This window comes from Rhinatrema bivittatum, chromosome 7 (genome assembly GCF_901001135.1).
Source record: "Rhinatrema bivittatum chromosome 7, aRhiBiv1.1, whole genome shotgun sequence".
In the NCBI taxonomy this organism is placed as follows: domain Eukaryota; kingdom Metazoa; phylum Chordata; class Amphibia; order Gymnophiona; family Rhinatrematidae; genus Rhinatrema; species Rhinatrema bivittatum.
In genome coordinates, this window is record NC_042621.1 from 259,193,432 (window position 1) to 259,220,708 (window position 27,277).

General features: G+C 47.8%; 1 protein-coding gene across 8 annotated transcripts in view; it reads right to left on the reverse strand.

Moving 5' to 3' along the window:
• Positions 1-27,277, reverse strand: part of R3HCC1L (R3H domain and coiled-coil containing 1 like) — a 141,857-nt gene that overhangs the window by 62,472 nt on the left and 52,108 nt on the right. For 4 of the 8 annotated variants that reach the window (XM_029610126.1, XM_029610127.1, XM_029610133.1 and 1 more), the window contains 2 exons: positions 18,772-18,947; positions 5,068-5,138 (listed from right to left, as the gene is read on the reverse strand). In XM_029610126.1, coding sequence (XP_029465986.1) covers positions 5,068-5,138; positions 18,772-18,947 — 247 coding nt within the window. Of the gene's footprint in view, positions 1-5,067; positions 5,139-18,771; positions 18,948-26,541; positions 27,077-27,277 lie in introns of those variants that run through there. The other 4 variants (XR_003857892.1, XR_003857893.1, XM_029610132.1 and 1 more) reach the window with 3 other exon arrangements.

A 27,277-nucleotide genomic window follows, 5' to 3' on the forward strand; every position in this document is an offset into this window, starting at 1 on the left:
CCTCCTTCGACTGGGACGGTAGTGCACTTTGAGATAGTGCAGACCATGGCGTCCACTTTTGGGAACCGAAGAAGTTCTTTGGCCATGGGTTCCAGGGGGTATAGGGCTTCTAGGCTCGTCCTCCTTTGAAGCTGGCCTCCAGGGCATTCCATTCCAGGTCAATCAGTTGTTGTACGGCCTGCAAAATTGGGAAATAGCATGAGGCCTGACAGAGACCGACCAAAACTGGGTTCATCTTTGGCTCCGCTGTGGTACTCACGCCTGGAATGGCCAGCATCTTCAGGATCAGAGACACAAGAGCTGGTAACATCTTTGGAGAAGAATCGCATCATAGTTCGGTATAGTTCCATCCCTGGAGGGATTTCCCCTTTTTCCAGGGAGTCAGACTCTTCCCCCAGGGAGTCAGACTCTTCCCCCGAGGTGTCTGTGTCCCCTAGGGGAGGCTTTTGCCTGGATAGGACACATCTGGGTAGGAGCGAGAGGCGCTTGGAAGGTCTTGTGCTTCTGGTGGACTGGGTCTGTGTCGCAGGCGGTACTGATTCTGTCTGGACAAAGGTTTGCAGCCCTTTGAAGAACTCCACCCAGGAAAAAGGTCCTGGGTCCATATTGAATCCAGTGGAGGCCCCCGAGATGCCCTCCTGAGTACGCGCCGAGTCGGAGATACAGAGGTCCGGGGTACTATCATTGGTGGATTCGGATCCCTCTACTGGCTGTGGAGGGCCCTGCTTAGGTTCCCCCTGAGCCTCATTGCACTGCAGGCTTAGGGTGGAGGCCACTTCAGGTTGTGGAGCTCTCAGGTGGCAGGCTGGGCAGAGGGCTTGTCCCTTGGATTTCTTGGCCGGCAGTGCCATGATTTGCGCGCGTGGAGTGGCTCAAACTCGTCTGTGCGCGTAGGTGTGCGCGCCGAGAGGCTTAGTTGTGCGTTCCGGTTGCGCTGGTGATGTGCGTGCGGGGTGTGCGCGCAGGCTACCACTTTGTGCGCCTGGGCGAGATGCGCGCGCCGCTGTGCGCACAAGTCGGTTGTGCGCCCGGCTCGCCGCTGTGCACACGGCTCAGTTGTGCGGACAATATGGTGATCAATGACGCCAACAACAACGCGGGCAAGATGGCGACCCCCCCCCCGGGAGGGTCTCCACGTGTGTGGACCCTCGCACCGGATCAGGGTCTAGCTCAGACGGGGCTGCTCAACCTGATTTTACAGACACTGGAAGGGACGATCTGTGTGGCAATTCGAGCCTCGGAGACCGGAGACTTAGAAAAAGATTTCTACCTTACCTGGTCTCGGCATTTCCCGGTCTCGTGCTGGGAGGTCTCCGGCTGCGGGGGGAGAGGGAATTACCTTCACTGCCGTGCTCATTTCAACACCTGCTGCTTCTAAGCCACCCTAGGGGCTAAGTCCACGCTGGGAGCCGGCTACCGGACCGAGGCTTACCTCTGAGGGATCTCGGAAATCACCTCAGGAATTCTCGACTGGGGGAGGGACCCTTAGGTCCCTCCCCCAGTCGAGGAGCGGGCTCGTCTTCTTGAGGTAAATTTTCTTTCTTCTTTGTTTTAGAATTGCTAACACTATTCTAGTGTGTGGATGTGTCCCTATCTGCTTAGGAGATGGAAAAATACTGAAGAGCTAAGCTTCCTGCACGGGTATATGTAGGCTGAAATCTGACTCTGTCTCCCATCTGCTATCAGGAGTACACTATACCCATTGGTCCTGAGTCCATCTGCTACACGATATGAAAAGTGTTTTTAGAGCAGTTCCTGTAAGGACAATGTAGGTGGTATCTCTCTACAGCCGAGAACTTATTTCAGCCATCTGCAACTAATAGTGTGGTGATTCGATACAGAAAAGAAAGTTCTTGGACTGAAAAGAGTTTTGGCAACCATTGGAGGATTGAGGATCCCTTTTAAGCTTCCACCTCATATAGGACTAGTTGATCCATGAAACTGGTCTGCAGGCTCTTATCCAAAAAGATTCTGTTTATCTGGGATTTCGTCTCCTCTTCACTAAGCAGAGGTCATGCACATCTTTCTAATATTTGTTTTTAATGTTGTATTTTGATTATCCCCTGAGCATTCACATGCCAAAATATGATCGCGTCAGGATTCTTTGCTTATAATTTGTTTTGATATGTATTTTATTATATCTGTATTATATTTATGTATTATATTAAATTGTATGCTTTTAATTTGTGGGAATTTATTTGTGAGTGCTTGTTTGTAAAGAGATTGATAAATGTTATTAATTTAATCCTTTATTTGCTGTTTCTATTTACTTCCCTTTTGGACTGGTTTCACTTTAAGTGAGAGGTTTCTTCTTTGATTATTCACTTTGGATCTGTCCACCATATTTTGGTCTTTTTGTGTGTGTCACTTTCTTTTTCTTCTGAACAGCCTCTATCCTCAAGGAGCTTTTCAGAATTAGACTCCCCTACATTCTTGAACAGCTTCAAGTCCTCTCCAAACAATAATTTCCCCCTTAAAGGAAGCTTACCAAGAAGAGCACTGAACGCTGTATCTGTCACCTTGTGACACAGCCATGACAGCCTCCTGGATGCAACAGCAGACACCAAGAGACAGGAGGAAATCCTAATAAGTCACACAAAGCCAATAAAGGGAGCTCACGATTCTAACCAAGCCAACTCATGACTTTCTGGGAGCCGCTGCACCCAGTGCAGTACTACCTGAGCCACATATCCTTCACAAATGGAGATCTGAACTTCCAAGGCGGAGGAAGTGAAGGAATACTTCAAGAGTGACTCAGTCTTCCTAATCTAAAGATCCTTGAGGGCCATGCCCCCTTCCATTGACATAGCTGTCTTACAGGTCATGGCCAAAACAAGGATGTCAACTCACAGCACCCAAAAAAGACGTTCTCTGATCTCCCCTGGCAGTGGATAACAGCCTGTTCATGGTCTTGATACATTTGAGCCCCACTTCAGAGGACTCCTACTCTAACAAAACCATTTTTTACACTGTCTTATGAAGGGGAAAACCTTTTGCTGTTTTGTAGACTCCCAGCAAGACAGGAGCTCCTGCAGGAATCTCCACAATCTTGGAATCTGACATTGGAGAGCTGTAACTACTTGGGAGAACAGTGAGGCTACCTCATCTTTATGGAATAAGCCAAGGGTGGCCAACTCTGGTTCTCAAGAGCCACAAACAGGCCTGGTTTTCAGCATATTCATAATGAATATGTAGGAGATAAATTTGCATATGATGGTGACATTGCATGTACATCTATCTCCTGCATATTCATTATGGATATCCTGAAAATCAGGTCTTTTTGTGGCTCTTGAGGACAGAGTTAGCCACCCCTGGAATAAGCGGATGACAGAGGATTCCTCTTCCTTGGAGGACAACTCTTCTCCCTCCAAGGATGCCAGAGGACTGACTGCCCCCAGAAAGTCCTCTGCCTCAGAATCTGGGGGAAATCTCAGAGAGGACACCCCAAAATTCCAAGGCCTCTCTTGCTAATTTGGGGCATTTAGGAGTTGAACCTTCCTGAGAAGGAAAACCAGAGATAGACCCCTCTTCCACCATTTCTAGGACCTCCTTCCTCACCAGATTCTGCATTGCATAGAAGGCCTGGTGCACAAATCTAAAAACAAACAGAAAAGCCTCCAGACAGAAAATCCCCTGGGAAGGAAGTTGGAAAGCCCAAAGTGATCCTTATGACCATTCTCTCCTTTAGGGGACAACACCAGTGACCACCCAAAGCTAATCCCACAGCATCAAATGTCATCAGGGTCGGGAACAGGTCATGAAAAAAATCTAATATTTTGGTCATTCCCGCCACCGCAAGGTCTTCAAACAAAGAGAAGAGGGCTGAGACACTCATCCCTGCTTTCATCTCCATTGCTACAGACTTGCCAACTGTCGGGGAAATGGAAAGTCTCTTGACATTTTTCCCCAAGCAGGAATCACTGCCCTCATCACATTGGCTCCTACTGCCCCACTTCTCGCTACACAAATGCCAGCTCCTGCAGCACCCACACATGCAGCCCAGCTCAGAGATGCTGAGTGTTCACAATCAGTGCTCAATCCTGGCAGAGAAAAAAGAAGAGCAAAAGCCAGAAGAGACCCCAAAAATACCAGAGAAAGGCGTAAAACAAAATTGGCCCACTGCCCGCATGCTGGCCTGAAGCAATATCCCCAGCCGGTCTGAAGCAATCCCCTGCATAGTCGCTAGCTGACCTACCCTCTTCTGCCGCCAGCCTGCTGCTTCTCCAGCCATGGCTTTCTTGCTGAATTCCTTTTTTATTTTTGTTTTCAAGCTTTTAGCAAGTAACAGAGGCAGCAGAAGTAAAGAGAGTGTGTTGTTGGTGGGGACAAAAGCAGAACTCCCAGAGGATCCTTCCTGAGCTGACCTTCTACCCCACAGGCTCAACCAGACCTTAATAGAACCTGGAAGAAGATGGCTCGCTCAATCCAGAAAGCAAAACCTAGAAGCCTATCCCAAACCTCCCCTCAACTAGGGAAACAGTCACAAGAACTGTTGCCCTAGGAGTCGAATCCTGCTCAACTAGAGCAGAGCAGCAAAAAACTGTTCCCAAGGAGCGGAACTGCAAACGAGCACCGTCAGATGAGGGTGTAGGCTGAAGCCTAATGGAGATGGGAATCCTGCTTACCAGTCCAATATGCGCTACCATCTGCTGGAGTCATAGAATACTGGCAATTGCCTGTGCTGCACTATCCTATATACAGTGCTAGTGATGAAGTCACTGGAAAGGTTCTGTGGTCCTCTGGCTCCATATGCTGGTAGGGCAGTATAAACCCCCACCATGTCTGGACTGGTCTAGCAAGATAAGGAAGTTTGTTTTTGGGTAAACAGTGCCATGCATGATTAAGAATGAACTTCGGTGGTACTAACTGATTGGCTAAAGCATTAGAGAGAAGCTCCTCAGCCATGCAAACTTTATACCTAGGTCAGCTATTATTATCAAGATGTCAAAATAGGTACAAATAAACACAGAATTGACTATACTAAATATGGATTATAAAATCCATTATTTGTTGGAGAGGAAGGGCAATCTAATATTGAGGCAGAATACTACAGGCATAGATCTGTACCTGCTATGGGACTGGAGAACAATCCGAGAGCATGCGTGTCATTTACCCATTTAATATCAAATCCTTTCTTCCTGCAAAGAAAGAAACAAATATACAGAGTTGGAACAAGAAAAGATCTTGACAAAGGAATCATCATACAAATGGATCTGCCAAATAACCCAACAAAATGCATTCAGTCAGAACTACAAATTACTTACATGACCATCTGCAAGTAGGAACCATTTCTCTCTCATAGCTGCAATCAAACAAGAGGATAAATTCATGGACAAAAGCAGTTTGAGTTTGTTGCCGGCTGCTTTTCAGTTGATATGATCCATTGGCATCTCAATATAATAGCCAGCATGAGATTTTCTCTGGCCAAATGTCATTTTGATGAACTGTTTATGTTTAGATATCTTTTATCCATGAGTTTATCTGCTTGTTTGACTGTGGATGCCTGTTGGTTTTTGAGAGGATTCAGATTGCTGTTAATTCATCCAATGCAGCTCAGCTGGGCGAAATGCAATTTGTGGTGTTTGGTTTTTTTAAATCTTTCTAGATTTTCTACCATTTGATTTTAGTTTTTGATATTTATGTTTTTGAAAATAAAATGTGAATTTTTTTAAATTAATGTGTCATATGATTCCCCCAGCTATTCTCCCAATTGACAACCTATTTGAAGGAAACTAAGAATCTGGCCTTTTCCACAGTAGGTCCAACTCTGTAGAACGCTTTACCTTAATCATTAAGATCCTTAGATGACGTTCTTTTTGGAAAAGTTAAAAGCTTTTCTTTTTTTAAGAAGTGCTTGTTTAGAGGATCTACTTCAGAAATTATGTGCTTCTGTTTTTAGACATTGTGTTTTGATGTTATTGTACTCTGTTTAGCACAGTTGTCCTGTTATAAGCGGATAACAAATGTTTTTAAATAAATGAATGATTATATTGTGGGATATCAGCTTATAACAAGAAATTCTAGTGGCGTCACTGAGTGAGATCCCTGTCTATATAACACTGGTTTTAAGGTCCACTAAATTTTAATGATTTATCTTATTGAAAGCTGTTCTTGTTACATTACATCTCAATTCAGACATATACTAGCTTTAAAACAGAGCTAATATATTCAAGTTGGAGGGCTCCTGGAGCAAATTAAAGCCAAGGGGCTTACAAGTGTTCTCTGAGGACAGCAAGATGTAAGTCCTCTCACATGGGTGACATCATCAGATGGAGCCCTGATGCAGAAAACTTACGTCAAACTGGGCATGCTCAGTTTCCTAGTCAATGTTCAAGAAACTTTGACATAAGTTTTCTGCATCAGGGCTCCATCTGATGTCACCCATGTGTGAGGACTATCACTCTGCTTGTCCTCGGAGAAAAAATATACACATTCTGGTGAATAGGTGCTTGTGGGCAAATCTCTGGGCAGACTGAAGGGTGTTAACGGCTGGCTCCTTCAGCTTTACTCACTCATTTCTTCTTTTTTTTTTAAACATTACATTTAGTTTCATTTTTCTATCCCGCCTTTCTCCAAAAAGGACTTAAAGGAGTTTACACCATATCAAATTACACTAAAATTATAGCAAATGCAATAAAAATCAAATACAAAATATAATCAAATTCCAATAAATCCTCCATACTCTCTTTCACAAGACAGAAGTCTAACATCTCATTTAATTGTACCTAATATATCAAGTCCCTCAGATACACTTCCAGTCACTGCTGAAGGAGCTCTCAAAGCAGCAAACCCCACTCTGGCTCACCCCTTCAATGGCAATCCACCCCCTCACTGTGGGGTCAGTTCTTTAAGCCTGCCACCAACTCTGTCATCACTGGGAGACAGGGCTCCAAGGTCTGAGTCCAGGCTTATGAATGAGGAAACAGCTGAAAACTGGCAACCAGCTACTCCTCAGTGAAACACAAGAACGACATTACTGATAGAAGAGTCAGTACCAAGTGAAACATATGGAGAAAGAGAGAGGATCTGCAAGTACTTAGGGATGCAATCAGAGACCAAGAAAATATGGCAGAATGATCAGAAATAGTGCCAACTGTATTGGGTGCCACTGTCTTGATTAAAAAGAACTTTCAAATGCACCTTGATATGTCACTTATGTGTATGTAAGGCGGCTCTCTTTGGCACAATGCAAGCATTGAGACGTACATTGGCAGTTAATTTAAGAGATTGGGATGATTCCCAACATACCCTGGTTTAGGAATCAAGATTAATTCCTGTCAAGGTACGTGCAAAAGAAATCCATTTGGAGATATTAGCAATGGTAAAAGGCGCCAAGAATAGGTCAGCTCTTCAATCCTGTTGTAAGCTCTGACATCATCTGGAGGCCTAAAATCCAGGTCTGGGCTGCATGGAGGAAGAGGAGGAGGTTGCAAGCTGGCAACCAACCACTCCACACGGGAACCTCCTCTGCCACTGCTGATGGTAAAGGGGACAGGAAAACGCCAGATCTTCAACTTTACTCCGGCTCGGACATCACTGGGAAGTGTAGCCCTACAGTAGAGCCTCTCAACCTTTCCAAAAGAACATGCCATACTGGGTCAGACCAGGCGGCCATCAAACCCAGCATCCTGTCTCCAACAGTGGCCAATCCAGGCCATAAGAACCTGGCAAGAACCCAAAAACTAAGTCTATCCCATGCTACTGATGCTAGTAATAGCAGTGGCTATTTTCTAAGTCAACTTGATTAATAGCAGGCAATGGACTTCTCCTCCAAGAACTTATCCAATCCTTTTTTAAACCCAGCTTCACTAACCACATCCCCTGGCAACAAATTATAGAGTTTAATTGTGCATTGAGTGAAAAAGAACTTTCTCCAATTAGTTTTAAATGTGCTACATGCTAACTTCATGGAGTGTCCCCTAGTCCTTCTATTATCCAAAAGAGTACATAACTTAGTCACTGAAAATCCAAGTACACTACATCTACCGGTTCACCTTTATCCACATGTTTATTAACTCCTTCAAAAAAGTGAAGCAGATTTATGAGGCAAGACTTGCCTTGGGTAAAGCCTTGCTGACTTTGTTCCATTAAATCATGTCTTTCTATATGTTCTGTGATTTTGATCTTTAGAACACTTTCCACTATTTTTCCTGGCACTGAAGTCAGGCTAACTCGTCTGTAGTTTCCCGGATCGCCCCTGGAGCCCTTTTTAAATATTGGGGTTACATTAGCCACCCTCCAGTCCTTCAGGTACAATGGATGATTTTAATGATAGGTTACAAATTTTTAATAATAGACCTGAAATTTCATTTTTTAGTTCCTTCAGAACCCTGGGGTGCATACCAACCGGTCCAGGCGATTTACTACTCTTCAGTTTGTCAATCAGGCCTACCATATCTTCTAGGTTTACCGTGATTTGGTTCAGTCCATCTGAATCATTACCCATGAAAACCTTCTCTGGAACGGGTATCTCCCCAACATCCTCTTCAGTAAACACCTAAGCAAAGAAATCATTTAATTTTTCTACGATGGCCTTATCTTCTCTAAGTGCCCCTTTAACTCCTCGATCATCTAACAGTCCAACTGACTCTCTCACAGGCTTTCCGCTTCGGATATATTTTGAAACATTTTTACTGTGAGTTTTTGCTTCTACGGCCAACTTCTTTTCAAATTCTCTCTTAGCCTGTCTTATCAATGCCTTACATTGAAGTTGCCGACACTTGTGCATTATTCTATTTTCTTCTGTTGGATCCTTCTTCCAATTTTTGAATGAAGATCTTTTGGCTAAAATAGCCTCTTTCAACTCACCTTTTAACCATGCCGGTAATTGTTTTGCCTTCCTTCCACCTTTCTTAATGTGGTGAATACATCTGGACTGTGCTTCTAGGATGGTTTTTGGTTTTTTTTTTTTTAAACAATGTCCACGCCTCTTGCATACTTTTTACCTTTGTAGCTGCTCCTTTCAGTTTTTTTTCTAACTATTTTTCTCATTTTATCAAAGTTTCCCTTTTGAAAGTTTAGCACTAGAGCCGTGGATTTGCTTACTGTCTCCCTTCCAGTCATTAATTCAAATTTGAACATATTATGATCACTATTGCCAAGTGGCCCCCACCACCCTTTACCTCTCTCTCTAAATCCTGTGCTCCACTGAGAATTAGATCTAAAATTGCTCCCTCTCTCGTCGGTTCCTGAATCAATTGCTCCATAACACTGTCATTTATTCCATCCAGGAACTTAATCTCTCTAGCATGTCCCGATGTTACATTTACCCAGTCAATATTGGGATAACTGAAATCTAATAGAAAAACGTATCTATTTATCCACAGAACAACGATCTGAGTAACATCAAAAGAAAAAACGTATCTCAATTTTTTGTTTTTCTTAGGTGCTATAGTTTTTAAACTTAATGTTTACACACATATCATTTATGAATTTGGGACCTTCATAACACCCATGGTGCTGCAAGTATACACTTGTGATTCACACCTGTGTGGGTCCTTTTTAATCATAGGTCCATTAGTCCAACTCTCACAAAGTAATTTTTAGCTTTTTTTGCATTTTTCTTAAAACTCAAAGAATTGTACTTCCCTTTATTCTTTGAGGCATTATTGGAGTCAGAGGTACGACGCATGCGTTTCGCGAGCCGCTGCTATTTAGTCTCATGCAGGATCTTTATCCTGTTGGACTCTATGCCATCCCGGACATAAAGTGCCACCCCACCTCCCAGATGCTCCTTTCTGTCATTGCACATTTTTCAAGTTCTCTCAATCCTCATGGCACACCAAATCAAATTTTGTACAATACGAAATATGTTGCTTTCCTCCTACCAGTGGGAAGGAGGAAGGGTAATGTTACAAGACTTCTGGTAGGTAAATGTGGAACACTTGTTCCCTGTAGTGCTAATAGTGAGCAAGTAGTTCATTTTGGTGCGAATTGGAAGACTAGTGGACTGTTCCAATTGGAAAATAGTAGTAATCTACTTTCAAAATGTATCTAAACATAAGAACATAACCATAAGAAAATGCCATACTGGGTCAGACCAAGGGTCCATCAAGCCCAGCATCCTGTTTCCAACAGTGGCTAATCCAGGCCATAAGAACCTGGAAAGTACCCAAAAACTAAGTCTATTCCATGCTACTGTTGCTAATGGCAGTGGCTATTCTCTAAGGGGGTAATTTTCATAAGGATTTACACGTGTAAATGTAACTGCTATTGTAGCAATTTTCAAAAGCCATTTACTTGAGTAAAGGACACTTGCGTGAGCAAATCCTATGGACAATTCATGGCATATATTGTAGCAATTTTCAAAAACCCACTTACACGAGTAAAGTGCATTTACTCGAGTAAAATCCAGTTTTAAGTGAGTAAATGCTTTTTAAAATCAGGCCCTAAGTGAACTTAATAGCAGTTAATGGACTTCTCCTCCAAGAACTTATCCAATCCTTTTTTAAACACAGCTATACTAACTGCACTAACCACATCCTCTGGCAACAAATTCCAGAGTCTAATTGTGCGTTGAGTAAAAAAGAACTTTCTCCGATTAGTTTTAAATGTGCCCCATGCTAACTTCATGGAGTGCCCCCTAGACTTTCTACTATCCGAAAGAGTAAATAACCGATTCACATCTACCCGTTCTAGACCTCTCATGATTTTAAACATCTCTATCATATCCCCCCCCTCAGTCATCTCTTCTCCAAGCTGAAAAGTCCTAACATCTTTAGTCTTTCCTCATAGGGGAGCTGTTCCATTCCCCTTATCATTTTGGTAGCCCTTCTCTGTACCTTCTCCATCGCAATTATATCTTTTTTGAGATGCGGCGACCAGAATTGTACACAGTATTCAAGGTGCGGTCTCACCATGAAGTGATACATTATTTAAGGTTTTTGTTACCAGAAAATATTTTGGGGCCTAATACAAAAGCCTCAAGGTTGGTGGGTATGTCCTGCAAAAAGAGAATGAATTATGCACTAGAAAATGTCAAATTAGCCAATAAAATCCAACTATTCCCAACATGGGAGACAAGTTCAGGTCAGAGACTGATCTGGGTCCCATGATATTTTACATTGATTTATTAATATTCTCCTTCAGGTAATGAAGTTCCCAACCTTTGTTGTCTGTCTTGCTTTTCTTATTCTCCCTCATGCCCTTTTTCCTTCAACATGGATAAGAAAATTGGTTCTTACTTGCTAATTTTCGTTCCTGTAATACCCAACATCAGAGATCTCCAGGGTGGGCCTCTGGACTGATCTTGGGTATTACAGGAACGAAAATTAGCAAGTAAGAACCAATTTTCCTTTCATGAACATACCCAGATCAGTCCAGACAAGTGGGATGTACCAAAGCCCCCTTAAACTGGGCAGGAACCCAAAAGACCCACTCGCAGGACACTCTCCCCAAAGGGAGCTGTCTCGGGGGCCTGCACATCCAAACGATAATGTTTAGTGAAAGTGTGAAGTGAAGACCAAACCGCGGCCCTACATATCTTCGCAGGAGACATCAGCTGACACTCGGCCCTCGATGCCGCGTGAGCACGAGTCGAATGTGCTCTAAGCCCCACAGGAACCATATGGCCCTTGGATAAATAGGCAGCAGAAATAGTCTCTTTCAACCAACGAGCTACAGAAGCTTTAGATGCCTTCTCATCCTTTCTGCGTCCCCCAAAAAGGATGAATAAATGATCAGAGCATCGGAAAGAATTGGTGACCTTCAAGTATTGCAACAAGACACGACGCACATCCAAAAGATGAAGATCCCTTCCCATAGAGGAATCCCAATCCGGAAAACTTGGCAGCTCTACAGTCTGATTCACCTAAAAAACAGACACAACCTTAGGAAGGAACAAAGGCACCGTCCGCAAGGACACCTTGTCAGATGCAATCTGGAGTAAAGGATCACAACACGAAAGCGCCTGCAATTCCGAAATACTCCTCGCTGAGCAAATGGCTACCAAGAAGACAGTTTTCAAGGTCAGAATTTTTAAAGATGCCCGACCCAGCGGCTCAAAGGGTTCCTCACAGAGTGCTCGCAATACCAGTTTGAGATTCCATCCTGGGCATACTTTGCGAAGAGGGGGCCATAGATGCTTAACACCCCGAAGAAAGCAGACCACATCCGGATGGGCAGCCAAAGCCTGCCCCTGAACTCTCTGAGACAACCTAGAGCCTAAACTTGAATCCTGAGCGAACTGTAAGCCAAGCCTTTGGATAAGCCCAACTGCAGAAAAGACAAGACATGTGGTACAGAGGCCCTAGGGGGATCCACTCCCTGTTGTTCACACCAAGTCCCAAAAACCTTCCATACCCTTGAATAGGCCAGGGAAGTAGAAGGACGTCTCGCCTGAAGGAGGGTAGTAATCACCGGTTGAGAATATCTCTTGGAATGCAATCGCTGCCTCTCAAAAACCAGGCCGTGAGACAGAATTGATCCACTCGATCCGAAAATATGGGACCTTGACGAAGCAGATCCCACAAGTGGACCAGGTGGAGCGGCCCATCCACCGCCAGATGCAGCAGATCTGCAAACCATGGACGACGCGGCCACTCCGGAGCCACCAGATGAGCTTCTATTCTTCTGAGCACCCACGCTATGAGCGGCCATGGAGGGAAGACATACAGTAGTACACCGGACGGCCACGGGCACACTAAGGCATCGAGCCCTACGGCTCTCATCTCCCTTCGGCGGCTGAAGAACCTCTCCGTCTTGGCGCTGAGACTCGTCGCCATCAGATCAAACTGAGGAATCCCCCACCTGGCACAGAGGAGGTCCCAGGCTTCCAAGGACAGTTCCTACTTCCTGGATCCAACTGCTGACGACTGAGATAATCCACTTGTCCTGCGATGTGGGAAGTGGCGATCCCCTCGAGATGGAGCTCTGCCCACTCGAACAATAACTGAGCCTCCTGAGCCACTGTGGGGCTCTTGGTCCCCCCCGCGGCGATTGAAATAGGCTACCGTGGTTGCATTGTGCGAGAACACTCGCATCATGCGAGCCCGAACCAAGGGGAGAAAAACCAAAAGGGCCCTGCGGACCACTCTCGTTTCCAACCGATTAATGGACCAAGCCTGTTCCGATGTTGACCAGAGACCCTGAGCTGACTTGCCCAGACACACCACCCCCCAGGCCCGAAGACTGGCGTCCGTAGTGACGACAATCCAATTTGGGACTTCAAGAGGCATCCCCCTTCTCCAAATTGCTCCTTGTCATCCATCAGGCCAGACTGGCCCTGGCCACAGGCGTGAGAAGCAGAGTCAGGTAATACTGCTCCGACAGGGAACTCCAGCAGGACAACAACTCTCTCTGCAGGGGCCACATATGTGCAAACGCCCAAGGCACCAGCTCCAATGTGGATGCCATTGATCCCAAAACTTGCAAGTAATCCCAGACTTTGGGCAGCGGCAGATGAAGCAAATGAGTTATCTGCTCCTGAATCTTGTTTACCTTGTCGGTTGTGAGAAACACTCTGTCCTGCTGAGTGTCGAAACAGGCTCCCAAGTATTCCAGGGATCGAGAAGGCACCAGGTAACTCTTCTGCAAATTGACGATCCAGCCCAATGACTCCAAGAGGGACCTCACTCGGGTCACGGACCTCAGGCATTCCTCCTGTGACTTCGCTCTGATCAGCCAGCCGTCCAGATACGGATGCACCAAAACTCCTACCTGCTGCAAGGCTGCTGCCACGACCTCCATCACACCTTTGTGAAAGTCCGAGGGGCGGTGGCCAGACTGAAGGGAAGGGCCCGAAACTGGAAGTGCTGCCCCAGCACAAAAAACCGGAGGAACTTTTAGTGTTCCTGCTGAATGGGGATATAAAGATAAGCTTCGGTGAGATCCAGGGATGCCAAAAACTCTCCTTTTCGAACTGCCGCAATCATGGTGCGTAATGTCTCTATCTGGAAGCGTGGCACCTTCAAACACTGGTTGACCTTCTGAAGGTCCAAGATGGGCCGAAAAGTGCCCTCCTTTTTTGGCACCACGAAATAAATGGAATATCTTCCCCGACCTTGCTCGAAGACCGGTACCGGAACCACCGCCTCCAGGCTTAATAACTGCTGCAGAGTCTCTTAAATTGCTGCCCGCTTGCTTCGGGAAAGACAGCGCGACTCCAGAACAACCGTCTGAAGAGGACGAGAAAACTAAGGCATAACAGTCCCTGACAACCTCCAGCACCCACTGGTCGGAGGTAATCTTGGTCCACTGCTCGTAAAACCGGGACAGCCTGCCCCCGATCACTAGAGGTGAAGAATGGACCTGCCTGATCTCATTGGGAGGGCTTGACTCCACCCACACCCTGGGTGGACCCTCCTCTAGATGCTCTCCCGGATCCTCGAAAGGACTGCAGTCTATTGGAAGACTGCCTCGGTACAGAGGACCCTGTTGACCGGCCAGCACGAAAATGCCTCGAGTCCCGATAATGGGAGCGGGCGGAGAAAGGCTTCCAAGAAGGCTTCCTATCCTCCGGCAGCCTATTGCCTTTTGTCTCCCCTAACGATTTCATAAGCTGATCAAGGTCCTCACCGAACAACAGTTTGCCCTTAAAGGGCAGATTACACAGCTGCGATTTCGACGAAAGGTCCGACACCCAATTACGCAGCCACAAGAGACGCCAGGCCGCTACCACTGATACCATGCCCCGAGCCATAGCCCTCACAAGGTCATATATGGCATCAGCACCATAGGCAAGCTGCATCGGCTGGGGACAGCGTTCCAGAGGCTGAATGTTCCTACGGTTTCTGGATCCAACACAAACAGGCTTGCTGCATCAGACTGGCACATACCGCCACTCGCAGCCCCATAGCCAAAACCCTCAAATGCCCGTTTCAGCTGCACCTCTAGCTTCCAATCCTGAACGTCCTTCAAAGCAGAGGCCCCAGCGACCGGGATGGTGGTCTTCTTGGTGACCGCCGAAACTGCCGCATCCACCTTCGGGACCTTGAGGTTATCCAAATGTTCCTGCAACAACTGATAAAACTTCGCCATGGCTCTGCCCACTCTCAGTTGATCAACTTCTGGACCTTCTTAGGAATGGGAAAGGTGCTGGGAGGTCTTCGAAGGCCATTGAGCACCGGATTAATCCCTTTGTTATCCAACCTGATCCACCTTAGGGTCCCCTGGATCGTGGGGGGGCCCCCCACAGGGTTCGCATCCAGATCTCCTACCGTAGAAGCATCGTCATCGTCCTGAGAATCATTTGAATCCTCAGAATCGGAATCCAAAATCGCAGGCTGGAGCCCCTGGGATGGTCCCCGCGATCCCGCGGAAGCCCTCGAGGGTCCCTTTGGATGTTTAGCAGAGCTCAACGGTCTGTCCATAACAGGCCGCTTGCCCGCCTGCTTCGCCAGGAATGCCTCATGCAGAACAGGACAAACTCGGTTGAAAAACCCCCTGGGGCTCCCGAGGATCCTTCGGGACTACCGGGGCCCAAATCAGCCAGACCCTCCTCCCAAGGCTCCATGGCAGGGGAAGGAGGCAGCGAAGACTCCTCAGAGCCCCGAGGAGGAACCCCCACATCCCGGTCCCCTTGAGGGGGAAGGGCGGCCTCCCCATGCGCTCCCCCCCCCCCCCCGCCTCTGCTGCGGCCTGCGAAGCTCGCCGCGACTTTGGGCGCCTTCAGGAAGCCCCCTCTCCCCCTCCTGCACAGGACGTACAGAGAGAAAGGGAATCCAGGCAGGCAGACCAAATGCCGCAGGCCCGACAGGCCTCCACTAACAGCATGTCAGTCATCTGCAAAAGAAAGCGTTCACTGCTAGGAAAAAAACCACGGGGAGAGGGACGCACCACGCGGCCGCTGCAGGAGAAGAGGGAGGGCACACCGCCGTTGTAAATTCCTGCTGGCATGAAAGCCCTGCCGCCGAGGTCAGTACACCCGGGTGGCCTTTGCCGGTCCCAAAAATGCTCTGGAGGCACTTTCCCCGGCCAGGGCCACCCTCCTTCCGGATCGGCACCTCTCCTTATCTCCCACACCGCCTAACAGACTCTGAGGCCGCCCCCGACGATCTCACCGGGTCGGCTGCCGGAAAAGCAGCTCAGCCTCCCCGAGCTGCTGCTGCTGCTGCCGAGACTCTGCAAAGCAAAAAAACTGCTCTCTACTTTTTTTTTTTTTTAAAGTGACAAAGCCAATTAAGAATAAAAGAAATGAGGGGATACTTCCCTGATCCCAGAGGCAGGCGGAGGGGCTTCGAAACCCACTGAGAGCGCCAGAGCCCTGGCTGTCAGCAGTCCCGGGACACACGGGCTGAGACCTGACAGGGCTGGCCCTTAACAGGAACCTGGCACCTCGGGGAGCAGAATTCCAAACAAACTCCAAATCAGTCAGGACTGCAAGGTTAGCATCTCAACCATCTGCTGGAGGTAGAGAAATACTGAGGGACTGCAGGTGACACTCTCGTATATGTGGCAGTGCCCAAAGTTTTGTTCTCTACCTCCATCTGCTGGTAGGGATGAATAAAACCCACTTGTCTGGACTGATCTGGGTATGTTCAGGAAATTTTAATACTTTCACTTTACTCCCTCAGTTTTTTCCTTTTTCTCAACTTCTCTTCCTGTTCTCTTTCTTCTACTCTTGCTTCTCCATTAGCTCCCAGGATTCCTCCCCCAGTCCTATCCAGTCTTCTCTCTCTATCACAAGTCCTTTCTCCCTTTGTCCACACAATACTCATTCCTCTTTCATTCTCCCCATTCCTATTCCAGCGTCATTTCTCCATCTCCCACTTCTCAATACATGGTTTCCTTGCTCTTTCCCTGGGTCCTTTCCATGACCCTGCCCTTATCCAGGGTTATTTCTCCCTTCCTCTATCTTATGGTCATCCCTTTCTCAGTACCTGGTTGGTCTCTTTTCCTTCCCCCTCTTGGGTTCTCTCTCTTCCTTATACCAAGTTCTCTCTCTTTCTCCTTGCCTCCTCTCTACTGTCAACTGAGTCAAAATCCCTGCAGCACAGACATCTATGACCTGGGGTAGTGTCTGCTCCAAGCAAATAGAGCATAGCACAGAACCACCCTGTACTTCAGGCTTCACATTGGTGGGGAGGGACTGCAGCAGGAAGCAGAGGCTCTGCTGCGTGAGCTCCCTGCTCCTGCCCCCTCACCACTTGTCCTCTGCAATGCTACTGGATGCACAGGAACAGCAGAGAGGCTACAGAGTAGCAAGCAGGAGATTTCTGATACTGTCCAATAAAGTCCAGGCAAAGGGCCAAAGGGGAGGATCATGTTGGGGGCTGTCCGCATCAGAGCACAGGAAGGATTTTCCCCAAGGCCTACTGGTTGAGAAGCACTGCCCTATAAGATATGGGTTCAAGTTCCATGAAGTACACAGCGGCGGTGGCCACAAACTCGCAAAGGCACCTCCTTACAGAACTCTCCACTGCTGCTGCTGATGGAATTTTGATTGAATACCTCCTTCTGCAACTGTTCCTACTTTGATTCTTTTTCTGCTACTCACCCTGCAGAAGTCAAGAAGAATTTGGGTGAATCTAGCCCTGTCTTCCTAGTACACCAGTGTTTTTTTTCAGGCTTCCAAGTCCAGGGCTGCAATGCAGTGAAAGTGATAGTGGTGGGTATATAAACTAGAGAGCACTAAGCTCTCATATTATTTTCAGTGTCACATTTAGTTTTATTTTGTTGATGAATATGCATTATACTGGTACTGTATGTGCCCCTACAGGCAGACATTTAAAAAATGCTATATTGGCTATGGAATCAACATACTGAATGCCTGCTCAGAAAAAGGGGCTGGATGGCACAGACCTAATAAACCCAAAAGACAGACGTGCTAGAGCTAGGTAGGTCAAAGCCCTCCGATTTGCTCGTATATCTATTCCTTGATGGACAAATTCTTCCCATACAGGCACAGACTCGCAATTAAGGCGTTGCTTTGGACTCAGCCCTTTAAAAGGAGGCTCAAACTGCAATGTCAAAGTCATGGTTTGTATTTTTCAACTAAGATGATTACATCAGATGTGTCAGTTTCTGAAGCTGTCTTATTTTATTTTGATTTTATTGTTTATGTAATGTATCCATTTTTACATACGATTATGTATGGTTTTGTACTGTGACCCCCGCCTACAATCTCAGCAATATTTTTAAATAAATAAAAAAAATAAAAGACTTAAAAAGGGTTGGGACTCTCCTATATATCTGATCAACTAAATCTGGGTCTTCCTGCTCATATGCTACACTCCACCAATGAGGGCCGCCTGGACGCTCCTAGTCTGGCAGAGGTAAGATTATTGGGGCTACATCGAAAGGCATTTTCCTTGGCTGTTACAGTTTATTAAAACTGTATATCAAGTCACTTTCCTCTCTGCTCTGATTATTTAATCGCCCAGAAAAATAACGTTAAGGGGTGGCTCGTTGAAAAAGCATTTTAAGAGATTTTCAGCTGTGCATAGGCATAGTAACATGGTAATGAAGGCAGAAAAGGACCCAATTTTTGCCTTCTGATAGCTGTTGGTTTTTCTCTACATATTAACTTTAGAGTTTAGATCCAGTCACTTCTGTGTAATGCTGGTCCCTGTAAGAGTGTGTTACACTTGCACCTGTGAGAGAAAAACCGACTAGTAGGTGAGAAAGCTCAGGAATGACTACAGACAACTCATTGGAAAGAAGATGTGGAGTGACTTACCATTGAGCTTTCATCTTGATTGTACATAGCAAGGTTCATCAGGGACAATTCGGTAATAGCAAAGGGAAAAAAATATAGGTAGCAGCAAACAATAATAAAGAAAAAATAACTCATTAATGTTGTCTGATTTAGTACCTAGTATAAGGAATACTTACTGGTAGCTGGAAAACGCTCGCAGCAAATCCTCAGTCTTAAATTCTGGAGGGAAATCATATATCTCTATGACATGTGGGAGGTAAGAATCACTCAGATCCAGCTCAGCTGGTTCATAGCTGTAGTAGTTGAACTGGGGTTCTTGAAAGCTTTCCTTAGTCCTTCCTCTCTCTGTTAGCTAGAAAAAAAGGATGACAAATCCATTAGCAATCTCCCATGGGTATCACCAATGTTATATTTTAAAAGAGTTTCTGTTTTGTACCTGACAGGACAAGGAAAATTTCAAACCAGTATTCACTTACATTACCACTGAACCTGCCAGCTAATCAGTTTTTCAATTTCACATTTTTTTTTCCTTTCAGTGAAAAGAAAAGCGGCCTTACCAGAGCTCATACAATGGTTTCCAAAACTGTCTTCAAGCCCTTAACCAGGCTTAGTTTTCAGATTATTTACATGAACATTCAATAACTGGTCAATATTCAGTAAGCCAGTGAGCAGCAAATTCATGAGGGTAGAGTTACTTGGACACCTTTAGCCAAATATTCAGTGGAACTTATCTTCTGCTGAATATACGTGGGCAGAGTTACTCAAGTAACTTCACCCATATAACTGACACTCACCGGCTTACAAAATATTGCCTACAAGATAATGGGGTGGGGGGAGAGTTTTAACGAACCCTCCCCTCCCTGCTGCCAAGTTTACATAGTAAGGAGGGGGCCCAACTACTCCCCAGGGGGGTCCCCCTCTTCTGCTGCCAAACAATAAATCAAAATGCAGGACAGTCAACCCCTCTCCACTCATGCCACCCGCAGAACACCCCCAGCTGTATTTGCTACTTCTGATGAAGAAAAAGCCGGAAGTTCCACGGACCGATTGACATGAAAGGAAGACACGACCTTTGGCAAGAAAGAGGGATACTCCTGAATCCAAGAAATGTAGAAAAGGCTCTCTGCACGACAACACTTGGAGCTCTGAGATTCTTCTGGCTGAACAAATGGACACCAAGAAGACGGTTTTGAGAGTCAAATCCTTGAGTGTAGCCCTCCTTAAGGGCTCAAAAGGGGCTTCGCAGAGAACTCTGAGAACCAGGTTAAGACTCCATGAGGGACAAGTAACCTGGACTGGAGGATTCATGTGCTTGGCTCCTTTGAGGAAACAGACGACATCTGGATGAGCTGCCACTGAATAACTGTCAATGGTGCCTAAGAGGGAACTGAGAGCGGAGACCTGCACTCGCAAGGAACTGAATGACAAGCCCTTGGTGGGACCGTTCTGGAGAAAAGAAAGGACCTGGGAAACCGGAGCCTTATGAGCCAAGATACCCGAGGCGACACATGCATTTTCAAAAACCTTCCATATTCGGACATAAGCAAGCGAGGTAGTCTGCTTCCTGGCCCGCAATAGAGTGGATATAACTTCTTCCTTATATCCCTTCTTTCTCAATCTCCGCCATTCAAAAGCCAGGCCGCTAGACAGAAGCGATCCGCCTGATCGAAAAATACGGGACCCTGCCGAAGAAGATGGAAACAATGACCGAGATGTAGGGGACAGTCCATGGCTAGATTCACGAGGTCCGCAAACCACGGTCTGCGGGGCCATTCCGGAGCCACTAGAATGACAGGCCCGCAATGAAGCTCAGTTCTTCAGAGTACTTTGCCCACTAACGGCCAGGGAGGGAACACGTACAGTAGAATGTTGCGGGGCCAGGGAAGGACCAGGGCATCCACCCCTTCTGCGCAATGTTCCTGTCTGCGGCTGAAGAACCGAGGAGCTTTTGCATTGGTCATGGTGGCCATCAGATCCAAGTGAGGGGGACCCCACCTGCAGATGATCAGGTTCATCGCTGCATCTGACAATTCCCACTCGCCTGGGTCTAACTTCTGGCGACTGAGGAAATCTGCTTGAACGCTCTCCTTCCCCGCAATATGGGACGACTGAGGGGGGATATGATAGAGGTGTTTAAAATCATGAGAGGTCTAGAACGGGTAGATGTGAATCGGTTATTTACTCTTTCGGATAGTAGAAAGACTAGGGGGCACTCCATGAAGTTAGCATGGGGCACATTTAAAACTAATCGGAGAAAGTTCTTTTTAACTCAACGCACAATTAAACTCTGGAATTTGTTACCAGAGGATGTGGTCAGTGCAGTTAGTATAGCTGTGTTTAAAAAAGGATTGGATAAGTTCTTGGAGGAGAAGTCCATTACCTGCTATTAAGTTCACTTAGAGAATAGCCACTGACATTAGCAATGGTAACATGGAATAGACTTAGTTTTTGGGTACTTGCCAGGTTCTTATGGCCTGGATTGGCCACTGTTGGAAACAGGATGCTAGGCTTGATGGACCCTTGGTCTGACCCAGTATGGCATTTTCTTATCTTCTTATGCTAAGCGCTCTAGGTGATGTTCCGCCCATGCGAAGAGCCTGCTGGCTTCCAGAGCGACTCCTGGTGCACCCTTGTCAATTGATATAGGCTACAGTGATGGAATTGTCCGACAGGACCCGCACCGCCTTGTGGAGGAGTAGGGGGAAGGAAGACCTTGAGAGCCAGTTGGACCATTTGAGCTTCCAGTCGATTGATGTGCCAGCGGGATTGGGTCAGAGACCAATACCCCTGAGCACACTGGGTCTGGCATACAGCCGGAGAGGCTGGCGTCTGTTGTTACCACGCTCCACTGCGGTGTCAGAAGAGATATCCCCTTTTGAAGATGGGCAGGCGATAGCCACCACTGCAGTTCTGCACGGTAGACTCGGAGAGTGGCAGGGACGTGTGAAACTGTTCCGATACCAGTTTCCAGCGGGATAGCAAGGCTTTCTGTAGCGGACGCATATGCGCAAAAGCTCAGGGGACCAGATCGATAGTGGAGGCCATGGATGCTAGAACCTGGAGATAATCCCAGGCCGCTGGCAGGGCAAGAGAGAAAATTGCACACTTGGCCCCTGAGTTTGAGCGATCGGTCCACCGGAAGAAACACCCTGCCTACTCAAGTGTCGAATCGCGACCCCAGGAATTCCAATGTCTGGGAGGGTTGAAGCTTGCTCTTGGGAGAGTTGATGACCCACCCCAGAGAGGTCAGACACGACAGGACCTTGCTGACCACCAGCTGGCAAAGAGACTTTGATCTGGCCCAGATGAGCCAATCGTCCAGGTAAGGATGGACTAGGACTCCGTCTTGACGCAGGGTGGCCGCCACTACCACCATTACCTTGGTGAAAGTGTGCGGCGCTGTAGCAAGACCGAAGGGGAGTGCTCGAAACTGAAAATGTTGGCCCAGTATATCGAACCAAAGATACTGCTGGTGATCGCAGCGAATCGGGATGTGTAAGTAGGCTTCCGTCAAATCGAGCGAGGCCAAGAATTCTCCGGATTGAACTGCCGCTATCACCGCCCTCAAGGTTTCCATCCAAAAATGGGGAACCTTGAAAGTCCGGTTGACGCGCTTGAGATCCAAAATTGGATGAAAGGAGCCTTCCTTTTTGGGCACAAAGAAGTAGATGGAATATTGGCTGGACCCTTGTTCTTCCACTGGGACTGGGACTGGGACTATGGCCCCCAGTTCTACCAGCCTGCGCAGGGTTTGTTCGACCACAGGCCTCTTTCGACTTCCGCAGGGGGAGATCAGGTGAAGATCCAGTAGGTCTCGAGCAAATTCTAACGTGTAGCCTTTTTCTATCACCTCTAGGACCCACTGATCCGTCGTTATGGTGGCCCATTCCCCGAGAAACTGGGACAGTCGTCCACCTAAGTCTCGAACGGAGAAATGAGCCGGCCCCATCTCACTGAGAGGAGGACTTGATGACAGAGTGTTGCTGGCTACTATCCCTGAAAGGCTGACGTCCCCAAAAGGAATGAGGCCAGGACTGAGATTGGGAAGCATTACCCCTCGGGAACGAGCCCCTTGCCCTGGTGGAAAAATGGCGTTGCCCCCTAAATCTAGTGCGAGAGGGTAAGAAAAACTTAGACTGTTTCGGGCAGTCCTCCAGTAACTTATGAACCTTATTTTCTCCCAGGGATTTGATAAGTTGCTCTAGGTCCTCACCAAAAAGCAACTGGCCCTTGAAGGGAAGGGTTCCCAACTGCGCTTTGGAAGAGGCGTCCGCAGACCAATTTCTCAGCCAGAGGAGGTGCCTGGCCGAGACCGCGAAGACCATTGCCTTGGCTTGCACTCGCAGAAGATCATACAGGGCGTCCGCCCCATATGCAATCGCTCCCTCCAAGTGATCCGCCTGCTCCGCTTCTGCAGATGGGAGGTCTTGGGTGCTGAGTAACTGTTGAACCCACCTGAGGCTTGCCCGCTGCATGAGACTGCCACAGATTGTTGCCCGAACTCCCAAGGACAGGACCTCAAATATGCGTTTGAGGTAAAATTCCAACTTGCGGTCCTGGACATCCTTTAGAGCCATAGCCCCAACCACCGGGATGGTGGTGTGTTTGGTAACTGCCGTGACAGAGGAATCTACCTTGGGCATCTTAACATAAGAACATAAGAAATTGCCATGCTGGGTCAGACCAAGGGTCCATCAAGCCCAGCATCCTGTTTCCAACAGAGGCCAAAACCAGGCCACAAGAACCTGGCAATTACCCAAACACTAAGAACCCATGCTACTGATGCAATTAATAGCAGTGGCTATTCCCTAAGTATAATTGATTAATAGCCATTAATGGACTTCTCCTCCAAGAACTTATCCAAACCTTTTTTGAACCCAGCTACACTAACTGCACTAACCACATCCTCTGGCAACAAATTCCAGAGCTTTATTGTGCGTTGAGTGAAAAAGAATTTTCTCCGATTAGTCTTAAATGTGTTACTTGCTAACTTCATGGAATGCCCCCTAGTCCTTCTATTATTCGAAAGTGTAAATAACCGAGTCACATCTACTTGTTCAAGACCTCTCATGATCTTAAAGACCTCTATCATATCCCCCCTCAGCCGTCTCTTCTCCAAGCTGAACAGCCCTAACCTCTTCAGCCTTTCCTCATAGGGGAGCTGTTCCATCCCCTTTATCATTTTGGTTGCCCTTCTCTGTACCTTCTCCATTGCAACTATATCTTTTTTGAGATGCGGCAGTCCTCAGGAAGGGGGTAGAGCTTGTCCATAGTCCTCCCCACTCGGAGTCCTGCCTCAGGGGACTCCCATTCCCTAAGGAGCATCAGCTTATGCATAGGGTGAAAAGGAAAAGTACATGAAGAGCCCTAAGTCCCAACAGGACCGGGTCCATGTTGGCAGGCATTGTGGTCATAACTGTATCCGCCGGGGGCAACTCAGTTCCCAGTTCCTGCAAAATGAAGGGAATGAGTGGTTCTAGTTCCTCCTTTTGAAATAAGCGTAGCATCCGAGGATCGTCCCCGTCGAGGGGGGGGGGGGGTGTTTAGGAAGCAGCGGGTCAACATCTGGATCTGGAATTGGGACCGGCGGCGGCTAAGGCAGATCCGGAGTCGGCGGGACCCCCGGACCACCCTAACCCTAACCAAGCCCTGGCCCTCCGGCACCTTCGGAGGTTGCGGAGGAGACATTTGCGGGTTTTTTGTGGTGGTGGTGGGGGGGGTCCAGGAATGGATCTTCCTCCTGCTGTAAGCTGGCTAAATAGGACTTGTGCATAAGAAGCATAAACTCCACAGAGAAACAAGACTTAGACTTCCCGGGGGGGGGGGGGGGGGGGGAGTAGGATGGGAGGGTAGGGAAAGGTCAGGCACCCCCTCCGGGGCATGAGGGGGGCTCAAATCTGGAGGAGAAACTAAAAAATCAGGCTCACTTTCCTCCTGCACATCCGATTGTGCATTTGAGCCTGCTTCCAAGATGGCCACCGTTCCCGCGGTTTTCCGGGCCGGGGACGGCCTGGCCACGTGGCGGGGAACTTGCCCCCAGGTCGCTGTGGGCGATGGGACCGATGAAGGACCCTCCTCACCATGTAGGCACCCTGAACAGAGGCCTCCATGGGAAAAACATGTGGCAGACTCTCCACATGCTTTACAGGCGCTGGAACGTGGCATCAGCGCTGAAGAAAAAAAAAAAAATCGCTAAAAAAGTAAAAACAGCTGAGCTGTGCAGGGCTGAAGTTGGTCAGCAGAGGCAGCGACTGAACTTTGCACGCTGCCGGAGCTGTCCACAGTTCTTAAAAAGTAACAAATACAGCCCTGCTTGCACCCCTTTTTTTTTTTAACTGCTCAGCTAAGCCAGGGGAAAAACACTCCCTGAGAGGGTACTGTGGTCAGCTAGATAATGGGGGATGGACTGGACCACCAGTATCACTCCAGATGGTCACCGGGAAAAAGGGGCCTAGGATGGGCAAGGCCCTCCCCCAGGCTCCCAGCAGAGTGAAGAGACCAAACTGTCTCTCAGGCCGATATAGTACCGACGCGTAAAAAAAAGTGCGGCAGAGCCGGGCGCCCGCGCATTTGACGCATGCACATTTTAGTTCGCAAGCCGCTCGATTAAGTATTCAAATTAGATGCAAATCCAAGCGGCAGCAAAGGAGCGTCAAAAGTGCGCCTATGAAGCGGTAGGCGTTCGCAATCCATTTTACTGTATAGAGCGGTATACAGCGCCTATACAGTATCCAGGGTGCGCTGGCGCCATGTCTGTCATTTCAAATGTCATTCCGGGAGGTAAGTGGATGGTTCTTTTCTATAGACCTCGCATGGACACTGGGGCCACTGCCCTGAGCATCCGGACGTCCTTGATCGGAGGCCACCCCCAACCTTCCACGTCCGGGCGCTTAAGGACATGCAAGGACGTCCGGGCGTCTGAAGGTCAGGGTCTCCGAGCATGGACGCCCGGAAAGAGACGGGAACGCTGCCTTCCAAACGTCCATGGCCGCAGCTTTGAGCACCCGGCCGGATGTCCAAGGTCGTGGCTTCTGTCCATGGACATTCCTGCCTCTTTCCGGGAGTCCATGATCGGAGGCCCCGCTGCTTTCCAACGTCCATGGCCGTTGCCTCGGGCGCCCGGCCGGACGTCCAAGGTCGGGCTTCCGTTCATGGACGTTCCTGCCTCTTTCCGGGCATCCATGATCGGAGGCCCCGTTGCTTTCCAACATCCATGGCCACTGCCTTGGGCGCCCTGCCGGACGTCCATGGTCGGGGCTTCCGTTCATGGACGTTCCTGCCTCTTTCCGGACGTCCATGACTGAAAGGCCCCGCTGCCTTTCCGGACGTCTGAAAGCTCTGCATGTGCTCCTCTTCTGTTTGGTTGATTTTCCCTTTGTATTCCATGTGCTCCTCTTCTGTTGGGTTGATTTTCCCTTTGTATTCCATGTGCTCCTCTTCTGTTGGGTTGATTTTTCCTTTGTATTCCATCTGGATGCTCTTCTTCTGTTGGGCTGATTTTTCCTTTGTATTCCATCTGGATGCTCTTCATGTGCTCCTCTTATGTTTGGTTGATTTTCCCTTTGTATTCCATGTGCTCCTCTTCTGTTGGGGTGATTTTCCCTTTGTATTCCATCTGGATGCTCTTCATGTGCTCCTCTTCTGTTTGGTTGATTTTCCCTTTGTATTCCATCTGGATGCTCTTCATGTGCTCCTCTTCTGTTTGGTTGATTTTCCCTTTTTATTCCATGTGCTCCTCTTCTGTTGGGGTGATTATCCCTTTTTATCCCATGTGCTCCTCTTCTGCTCCTCTTCTGTTTGGTAGATTTTCCCTTTGTATTCCATCTGTATGCTCTGCATGTGCTCCTCATCCTTGGTGGTCATTCTGTTCTTGATAAGCGCCACAGAAGTTTATCGCCACAGTAGTTTAATGCAAAATATTGTTGAAATGAAACTCGAACAAATTTTTTAAATGAAAAATAAATATATATTTTTTAAGTATAGTAACTATTTACAAAAACGTTTAGAAAAAAATAAACTATTTTGGTATAGGAGGGCATGGGCAAAAAAAGGGGAGGGACCGTGCCATGGGGGAGGAGGAGGATCATCGTCATTGATGTTCCTCAGGCGGTGCCCGTCCTACAGGAGCCCGCGCCATGACGAGCAGGGACTGAGATCCTGCCATTGTGCGCAGGAGCTCAATTATCTCCTGCTGGCCACGGCGCAGATCGTGCAGGATGGTCACCGCCTGCACTGCCATTCCCTCCTGGACCGCCAGGCCGCGGGTCATCTGCGCCAGGAGGAGCAGCATAGCATCCAGGCGCCCCTCAAGGTCTGAGGGCCCTTCCCTGGCTGTTGCGCCGGCCTCTGGCCCACGACCTGCCCCTGAAAGCCCAGGAGAGACAGGGCCAACAACGTCAATGACGATGTCCTCCTCGTCGCCCATGGCAGGTGGGGCAGGAGAGAGGTGGGGTGGCGATGCATCCTCCTCTGCCGATGTGTCTGAAAAGAGAAAAAGTGAAAGCGTTACTGCTGTCGCGCATGCAAACATCCAGAATAGTAGGAGGGAGAACTTAGCAACATTTTAAACAAGAACATAACCTCTAGCACTACAGTATGACATTTACAAATGCACATGTGATAGGCGTGCCAACCAGCATTAAACATCCACATACTTTAACTATGCTGATGCTATTAAAGGCT